The 9,708-nt window shown below is 44.9% G+C and overlaps 2 protein-coding genes across 2 annotated transcripts; both read left to right on the forward strand.

The window, feature by feature from the left end:
• The first annotated feature begins 433 nt into the window (after positions 1-433).
• Positions 434-3,985, forward strand: LOC138934677 (uncharacterized). The gene is made up of 2 exons (XM_070298676.1): positions 434-3,928; positions 3,975-3,985. The coding sequence occupies exon 1, from the start codon at positions 2,009-2,011 to the stop codon at positions 3,230-3,232; it is 1,224 nt and encodes a 407-aa protein (XP_070154777.1). The 5' UTR covers positions 434-2,008; the 3' UTR covers positions 3,233-3,928; positions 3,975-3,985.
• Positions 3,986-4,889: 904 nt separating this feature from the next.
• LOC138934987 (stromelysin-2-like) lies at positions 4,890-9,457 on the forward strand. The gene is made up of 2 exons (XM_070299195.1): positions 4,890-7,823; positions 7,900-9,457. Exon 1 carries the CDS (start codon positions 5,939-5,941, stop codon positions 7,523-7,525), a length of 1,587 nt encoding a protein of 528 aa, XP_070155296.1. The 5' UTR covers positions 4,890-5,938; the 3' UTR covers positions 7,526-7,823; positions 7,900-9,457.
• Positions 9,458-9,708: the final 251 nt, after the last annotated feature.

Raw genomic sequence — 9,708 nt, forward strand, 5'->3', positions numbered from 1 at the left:
GATATCAATTTTGCGGGCCGGGTACTCGTCTTGCGAAACGACTCGCGCGAGGCGATCGAGGTGTCAATCCTCTGGACGCGGCCTGCCGCGAGCACGATATCGCGTACTCGCGAAGCGGCGAGCTCGCTGATCGACACGTCGCTGACCACGCGCTCGCCAAAAGAGCGCGCGAACGTGTCGCGGCTAAAGATTCGACTCTCGGCGAGAGAGCCGCCGCGGCGGCTGTATGGATGGCTATGAAATCGAAGACAAAACTTGGAATGGGTACAACGAAAATCAAGAGAAAAAAGAACAAAAGAAGAATAATCGCTACGAGAAAAAGAACGCTTCCGATAGCGAAACGCGGCGGCTTTTTACCCCTGCTACCGTTATTGGGAGCTCTCGGTTCTTTGGCCGGGGGAGCGGCGGGAATCGCGAAAGCGGTGAACGATCGCAAAGCAGCGCGACGACAACTGGAAGAGTTGCAGCGCCATGATCGCGCGATGGAAGGTCGCGGTTTATATCTCGCGCCGTACAAACATGGAAGTGGCGTATCCTCAACGAGAAGAAGAGCTAAAAAAAAACTTCGCGTAAACAGACACTAGAGATCCTCCCATCCGTCGGAGCAACGACAAACGAACAATTAAATCGCGCGGCGATACTCTCGCGCGTACCTCACTTTAGAGGTGTGTTTATGCGCAACGCGCTTCCGTCGCAAGCGCGCCGCGATGAAAGCGGCATTGTGAATTTAGATGACGCATCCGGACCGGGTACTCATTGGGTAGCGTACGCGAAAAAAGGGGACGACGCAATTTACTACGACGGTTTCGGTGATCTTCGTCCTCCGCGCGAACTCGCGCATTATCTCGGGCGCGACGCGAACATTCGATACAATCGTCGCTCCGAGCAGACGCGCGATCAGAATATTTGCGGAAAATTGAGTCTTCGATTTCTCCGAGAAGTTGATTGGAGGAATCGTCGACTATAATATCAACCGTTATTCGTTAATCGAACGCAGTTCGATCGCTCTCGCCGATCATGTCGCTAACTCTCACTCTTTCCGGACGAAGCAGTATTCTCGCGGCGAGTTATTTTCCGCCTCTCGATTTAAACGACGACGATTACGAATTAGGTTTAACCAATTTTGAAACTTATAATACGATACCGAATATAAATTCTACGAATAATAAATTTTACTTCGATAATAATGACGAGATTATCGTGATTCCAATAGGATCTTACGAATTAAGCGCTATAAACGCGTATCTAAGAGCGGCGATTCGTCATAAACGACGAGCGAGAGAGGAGGAACGAGAACGCGAAAATGAAAAACCGGAAACGAACGATGACGATTACATATACGATGTTGATGACGATTATTTCGAAGACAATGAGAATGGCGATAAAAGTGAAAATTCTATAACGCTTCGCGGTAACGATAACACTATGAGAAGCGAAATTAAATGCGCATATCAAGTAAATTTCACAAAACCTGATAATATCGGTTCGCTCCTGGGTTTCTCATCTCGTGTATTACAACCGAATAAATGGTATGCATCCGATAAACCAATAAATATTATGGCCATTAACCTTATTCGAATAGAGTGCAACGTTACAACAGGAGCGTATCATAACGACAAATCCGCGCATACTATACACGAATTCGCGCCTAACGTTCCACCCGGATATAAAGTGTCGGAAATTCCAACGCAGATCATTTACCTTCCGATCATCGCACGGACCATTACCGATATAAACGTGCGTGTTGTGGACCAAAACGGAAAATTGATCGATTTTCGCGGCGAAGAAATTACGATTCGTCTACACGTGCGACGAAAACGATAGAGAAGCGCGCGATGCTCGTAGTGAACGGATCGAACACGAGAAACGCACCTATTATCACTGTCGCGTCATCTCTAAACGCAGAAAAGAGAAGAAAAAAGGGAGGAAGACTAACCGCCGCCAACGAGACTTTTCTGCGCTCTTTGGGTTTTGTCGTGCCGAGAACCGCTTCTTCGTAAAAAGCGGAATGTGCGACATTCTAAGTATCAGTGGGGAGCCAATCTTCGACGATCGCATCGTCAAGATCGAAACTCACACGTACAACCCTTACGCCAATACTACGTTCGGAAATAGCGATGAGATACGAATTCCTATACAACAGCAAGATTTGTATACGTTACCTTGCGACAGTTTTATCTACATTGAGGGCAGACTCGAGTCGAAAGAAGCATCGAGCGCGCAAGAGGAAATCGCATCGGTAACGAGATTAGTAAACAATTGCGCGGCGTTTATGTTCGAGGAAATTCGCTACGAGCTCGATGGCGTAGAGATCGATCGAAACAGAAACGTTGGAATAACGAGTACGATTAAAAATTACGCGTCGCTGACAGTCGAAAGAAGTAAAATATTAAAAAACGCTGGATGGGACTTATTAGCAACAACTCATTCGTCAATCGGTGATTTTAATTTTTGCGTACCTCTTAACGTGCTATTAGGTTTTTGCGAAGATTACAAGCGCGTTGTGATCAACGCGCGACACGAGCTTATTTTAATACGAGCGCGCAACGATAACAATTGCGTTATATCGCGCGAAACACAAGAACCTAAAATCGTTTTGTTAAAAATACAATGGCGAATGCCTCATATAGTATTGAATGATGTTAATAAATTAAGATTATTGCGCACGTTAGATAGTGGACGATATTTGAGCGTCGCTTTTCGCTCATGGGATCTTTACGAGTTTCCGCTTCTACAGAGCACGACCAAACACTCGTGGGCCGTTAAAGCAGCAACACAACTCGAGAAACCGCGATATGTTATCTTCGCGCTACAATCTGGAAAGAAGAACGTTCTGTCTGAGGAGCCTTCTTTATTCGACGATTGTAAACTAACTAATGTCAAACTGTATCTTAATTCCGATTTTTATCCTTACGATGACATGAATTTAGATTTCGATAAACATAAAATCGCCGTATTATACGATATGTATTCGAAATTTCGAAAAACGTACTACGGATGCGAAAACGACGAAACACTCTTAAATCTAGATAAATTTTTAATTCACGGCCCACTCGTAGTCATCGACTGTTCTCGACAGAACGAGTCAATTAAAAGCGCCACTGTGGACGTTCGCATAGAGTTCGACTGCAAGGAAAACATCCCCTCTAATACCACAGCTTACTGTCTTATTATTCACGATCGAGTGGTAGAATACAATCCGCTCACTAACGTCGTGCGCAGAATCGTGTAAGCGCAACGATACTCGAAAAAATATGGAGACAGAATAAAACGCTTAGAAAAATCTAGAAAGAAACACTTCGAGTATCGCTAACAACGACGATGGACACACCGATTTTTGTCGATCTTCAAGGTTTCGTAGTTAACGAAAAATTCGTCGTGAAAGAAGTAGCCGTGTTAAGAAATGGTGTAGAATTGAGGCATCACATCTTTCGCTCGCCGATGTCGTGGAATTTGCTCACGAGAGCGGAAAAATCGCGAGCGTGTTGGTTGATATCGAATCATCATCAGCTAAAGTGGAACGATGGACACACAAATTATGGGTCGATGAAAAAACTCGTTCGAGATGCCATATGTCGAGGATCTAACCCTGATTCGACAGTGCAGATCTATGTCAAAGGTCACGAGAAGAAGAAGTGGTTAATCGAGATCTTAGGAAACGTCGCCGACGATCGCGATATAGCCGTTTCTGTCGAGACTATCGACGCCGATTACGAAGACATCGAACGTCTGGAGACTCTGAACGCTTCGCGGGCCTTTCATTGCGGATATCACGCGAAAAATTGCGCGTTAGAAAACGCGTGTAAATTGCACGATTGGTGGTTTGAGCGACGCGATCGTTTGCGCAATATGAGCGATTGATTTTATATTATATAAATTTAAGTTATATAAATTTAAGTTATATAAATTTAAGTTATATAAATTTAAAGTTATATAAATTTAAGTTATATAAATTTAAGTTATATAAATTTAAGTTATAATGTATCAAATTAATTATATATTTTAAATTTTAAATATAATTATAATGTGTATTGAGTCAATTATATAATCTATAAGTTTAATCATGAATATGTTATATATTGTTGCAAAATATACGTTACACGAAAAAACCGCGTTTTTTCTTTATCGCGGTCGCATCCTTTATCGCGGTCGCGTAACAAACTTAATTATAAATTTATAACTGTCCATAGATATTATTTTATCGCGATCGCATAATAAACTTAATTATAGAAATTTTAAATCTATTTAAATATACTATTTAAATATACTATTTAAATATACTATTTAAATATACTATTTAAATATACTATTTAAATATACTTAATACGGACACAGATGGTTATTACGAGAAGCGCGAGAACGAGAGGATACGGAAGAAGAAAAGAAAAGCGTAAAGAATCAACGTTTCGCTTAATATATAACATTTATTCATAAAAATTATATCTTACAAATGCGCTTTATTAACGCGTAAAATTACTCCGTGTCGAACGGTTGCGATTCGGGCACATAGTTCGCTAATTGTACATTCGCCCGCGATTTACCCTCGTTGACCGTCGCCGGTTCGGCCTCGTCCTCCATTGATCGTAATTCGAGTTCGCCGATCGGTCGCGATTCGGGCTCCTCATCGATCTGTGATGCGACGACTCGCCTAACTTCGGGAACGGCGAAGGGCTCCTCATCGATCTGTGATGCGACGACTCGCCTAACTTCAGGAACGGCGAAATCGCGCTCGCCGCGTCGACGAGCGTCGCGCAATGCGCTATGAACGCTTTGCGCTTGTGCGAGCATAGTTCTCGTTCTATTTATTAAATCATAGAGCGATTCTCGCGCTGTTTTTACACAGCTCTCTATTTCTTGTCTAAAATACAAAAGTAAAAATTAATAAAAGTAAAAATTAATAAAAGTAAAAATTAATAAAATTTATTATAATTTATTATAATTTATTATAATTTCAATTAGATATTTACATTAAACGTGCGATATCTACGTCTTCGTTTAACTGAAAAGCGAGTCTAAACGAATCCGGACTATTTTCAATAACACCTTGCGCTTCCACACGCAAATCCGTAGCGAGGTCTCCCAGAACATAGGATTTTATCGCGATTAAGTCCCCGTTTACATTAATATAATCGGCCGCGTTAATGATCTGTTCAATTCGTTCCATATCGAACAGTTCACGACCGATTTTAATTCTCGTCACTTCACGTTCCGTCGTTTCGCGCTTCGTTATCTCGCGAGCGAGAATACTTTAACGCTTCTCGAAACGATCTCGCGTTTTATAAAGATCGACGCGCGGGATGTTGCGGTACAATTTATCGATCGCGCCGCATCTTCCTTCCGCGACCGTTTCGTTGCCGGAAAGGAGATATCTCTACATGCTCATCGAGTGTCCTTTTTAGAGGACAAACGAATAATAAAAATAGGAATAACAAAAAACATCCGTTAGATAATGCGCATTCCGAATACCCTGCGAACAATGAGATCATCATCGCCGGAAAAAAGTATCTAGGGATATCTAAAGGTATCTCTAATTTATCGTTACCGGAAGGAGATATCTCTAATTTATCATTACCGGAAGGAGATATCTCTAATCGCTCATCGAGTGTCCTTTTTAGAAGACAAACGAATAATAAAAATAACAGAAAACATCCGTTAGATAACGCGCATCGTTGGAAGGGATATCTTTAATCGCTCATCGAATGTCCTTCTTAGAGGACAAACGAATAATAAAATAGAAAAAACAAAAGAGGAACTCGAGCGCGTCCGCTAGATAACGCGCATTCCAAACGTTCGACGTCGAAAGAAACGCGTTTCCCTCTCCCTCTCCCCACCCACCCACATTATTCGTCACCGATAAAAATAGGCGTCTCGCGGAACGCGCGAATCAATCGCGCTCGGCCTCTCTCAACAGTTTACCGCGTTTTCCCCGTTTCGCGCGATGACTAACACGAGGACGGTTCTCACTCTAGCGACGATGCTCGTCGCTACGACGGTCGCCGCGCCCTTCGACTCGGAAAGAATCGAGGCGCTTCGTTTTCTGCGCGTATACGGTTTTCTAAAAGAGGATGGAGAATCACTGTCGTCCGATAACGCGACATCTCTGCGTCGCACACTATCGCTGTTTCAAGAATATTATCAATTATCGGGAAACGGCGCGTTAAACGCCGTTACGCTTCACCTTATGCGTAAACCGAGATGCGGTCTCGCAGATTTTCCCGATCGCGCGTATAGCCCGATCGCGCGAAAATGGCCGAAGACGCGTCTCGCATGGAATTTTCAGATGGGTAGCGAAGAAATCTCGCGAACGGCCGAAACTGCATTCGCGTTATGGGCGGCGAACTCATCGCTAACTTTCGCACGCCCCCCGTTACACCCCGATATATTAATATCGTATCGAACGGGCGCGCACACTTACGCGAATCGTCGAAACGTCGGTATTTGCCCGGCAGCCTTCGACGGTCCGGGAGGAGCCCTAGCTCACGCGTTTTTTCCCTCTGGAACAACCGACTTCACATCGGAGATACACGTCGACGATTCCGAACCATGGCACGTGTATCTAAACAAAAATCCTCCCGACACGCATCATCTGCTACAAACGCTAACGCACGAGATCGGCCACGCATTGGGTCTACAGCATAGTATGCGCAATGACTCTATAATGTTCCCGTATATACCCGATATCGAGAATCAATTTCCAGTTAAGCTGAGCATAGAAGACATTCTCGCTATACAGAATCTGTACGGATCTCACGACGACGGAAACTATCCAACGGCTACTCCCGCGACCACCGCGGCGCCCGCGACGACGAGCGTCGCGCCGACCGACCCAGCGCGCGCGGATCTCTGCGCATTACGACGCGTGGACGCCGCGCTAATAATGAATCATCGATTATATATAGCTAATCGCCGCAACATATGGTCGGTCGACATGACCGAAAAGCGTTACGGTAGACCCATGACGCTCACGGATTACGCGACGTTTCTACCGGCGAATTTTACGCGTCTATCCGCCGCGTATCGAAGACCCTCGGGCGATCTCGCGCTATTCGCGAACGATTCGATCTACCTCGCGGAATATCCCAGTCTTAAACTAAAATCGGGCTGGCCGAGATATCTCCACGATATCGGACTTCCCCGAAACGTTAAAATCAACGCGGCGATAAATACGCACACGGGACGAACTTACGCTATATACGACGATGATAAAGTCGCGGAAATCGACGAGTGTCACATGATAGTCATTAGACACGCTCCATTAAAAGATATATTTCCCGGAATTCCGTCCGCGATAACGTCGGCCTTCCGATACATCGATGGCAATCTATATTTCTTCGCCAAATGTCAGTTCTACGCCTTCAATGAATTTACAAATACCGTAACCTCGGCGGGTCCTTTCGATTTACATGCGCTCGGCATCGAGTGTCCTACGGATGGACTGCTAAGGCAATTGCGCGATCTACTTAGTCGCGTCTATCGTCTCAGCGACACGATCGAGAAAGAGAGAATCGACGATGAGAACGACTAGAGCGACCCTACCGTTATTTTTTAAAAATAGAATATATAAGAGAAAACGCGCGAAAGGGGAAGAAGCGATATCTACGCGAGTATATAAAGACCGTCCATCCATTAAGCGCTTCATTATTGACGGAGAACACCGAAGCTAACGCGCGAAAAAGAACAAACGAGAAAAAACGAGCGACAATGTACGCGACAATGGGGGGGCAACCGCAACAGCAACACTCATTCGACGATCGATCGAGACTAACCGAACGAGACCGCGAAGATAGCGCGGAATACGCTAAAAAAGCTAAAATGGACAATGGGTAAGACTATCGAACATTTATTCGAACTAATAATTCGCTAACACCGTTTCTCTCATCGCTCATATCTATTTTTTAGACGAGATCGCGATCGAACGCCAAGACACGACGCGGACGTCTCGATCGCGCGACCGCTCAGAATCTTAGGAAGACGCTATCCATTGACCAAAACCGCATATAAACATCTGGAAATTAGCGTTAACGTCAGCCGACCCTCTTTCGTAGAAATCGTCCTCGGAGATTGTCACGGCAAAGAGATCTCGCTAACGCCGGATACGTGGAAGGAACTGCTCGATCTACGACCCACGCTCCTGTCGCACTTTCGCTCCGACGAGCGCGACGAGGCGCGCCCGACGCCAATACACATCGGACAATTGACGCTACGATTCGGCAAACTCAACAATCTCCGAATACTTCGTCTCGAAACGCCTAAAATTCGCCTAGCCGTATCGAAGAACACCGTCGTAAATATATTAAATCTGGAACTTTGCGTCAACCGCATCGTTGCATCTTTAAGCGGTTTAACCGCGCGCGTGGACAACAAGCTAATTCGTTTCCTCGACATCGCGGCAGGCGCTCGCGATAAGGCGCTTATTCCCGCGATGATACGCGAGAGCGATAACTTCGACCGCAACGATATAATCGATTGCGAACTGCAGGCTCTGCTCTTCGGAGAATCGTGATACGCTCGCTCGCGTACTCGTATCGTCGTATTATTAATATATTAAAAAATTTGTAAAAAAAAACAATAAAAACACCTCTCCTCTTTCGCTAGAACGACGATATCTCTTTATTTCACGACCTTTCGAAGATTCGCCATCTCGCTAAAGCGACGAGCGCGCTCGCGCTAACGCGCGCCTCGAGAGGAGGAGAGCGACGAGGGACGCCCCTCCGTCCGCTCGACCGCCCACCGACGATCCCCCGCCCCCTCGACGCCGGGCGCCCGTCGCCCGCTCGCGGATCGCGCGCTAGAAGCGCCCCCCTAAAGAATCGCGACGGCGGATCGCGCGCTAGAAGCGGCGCGCCCCCCTAAAGAATCGCGACGGCGGATCGCGCGCTAGAAGCGCGAGTCGCGTCAAGGTCGCGAATCGGGAGGAACCGCCACCCCCGAACCTCTCGAGCGCTCTCGGCGACTCGTACCCACCGCTTCCCCCCGACCGCGCTTTCCCTCTCGCCCTACTTACCCCCCCATGCACCCGCCCAGCCCGCTCTCCATCCCTCGGGCGCCCACAAACTGCTCCGAAACTATCTCTCTCTCTTACTCCCCAACGATACCCTCTCTCTCACACTCACACAAAACTGAGCCAAAACCGGCCTTACTATCCTACTGTGTTTTCTAACAAGAAATATATGTATATGAGTGTTTTATTTTGTGTAATGTTATTTGTTACTAAATATAAACGCTTGTATGAATATATAAATATAGTAATTAGCTTAGCTTTATGTAACAATATCGGAGATGAAACGCATAGGTCGACGATCGCAGAAGAAAAAGGGGCGAGCAAACGACGAACGATAAAACGTTTCTTCTTTTTTATTTCTATATGTTCTAAAAATCTTCTAATTGTGTTTATTATATTTATATATGTTCGTAAAACTTGCACAAAATTATTCTAATCCGATTTCTAATTTCAACACTTTCCCTTCATTTTGTGCTAGCTACATAATATCTGTTTTTTTAAATTTTACAAATTTAACAGAATCTAATGGTTTAGTAAAAATGTCAGCTAACTGTTCACTTATTATATTATCTCTAATTAATTTGTGTACAAATCTAAATTTAGTATCTATATGTTTAAATCGTTTAATTAGTACTCCGTTTTTAATCAATGCAATTGCACTTTGATTGTCTATATTTCTATTTTTATTTCATCATTTAACAATTCTT

This window comes from Polyergus mexicanus, unplaced genomic scaffold, assembly GCF_030449975.1.
Source record: "Polyergus mexicanus isolate NDT 795.1 unplaced genomic scaffold, iyPolMexi1.0 SCAF_7, whole genome shotgun sequence".
NCBI lineage: Eukaryota > Metazoa > Arthropoda > Insecta > Hymenoptera > Formicidae > Polyergus > Polyergus mexicanus.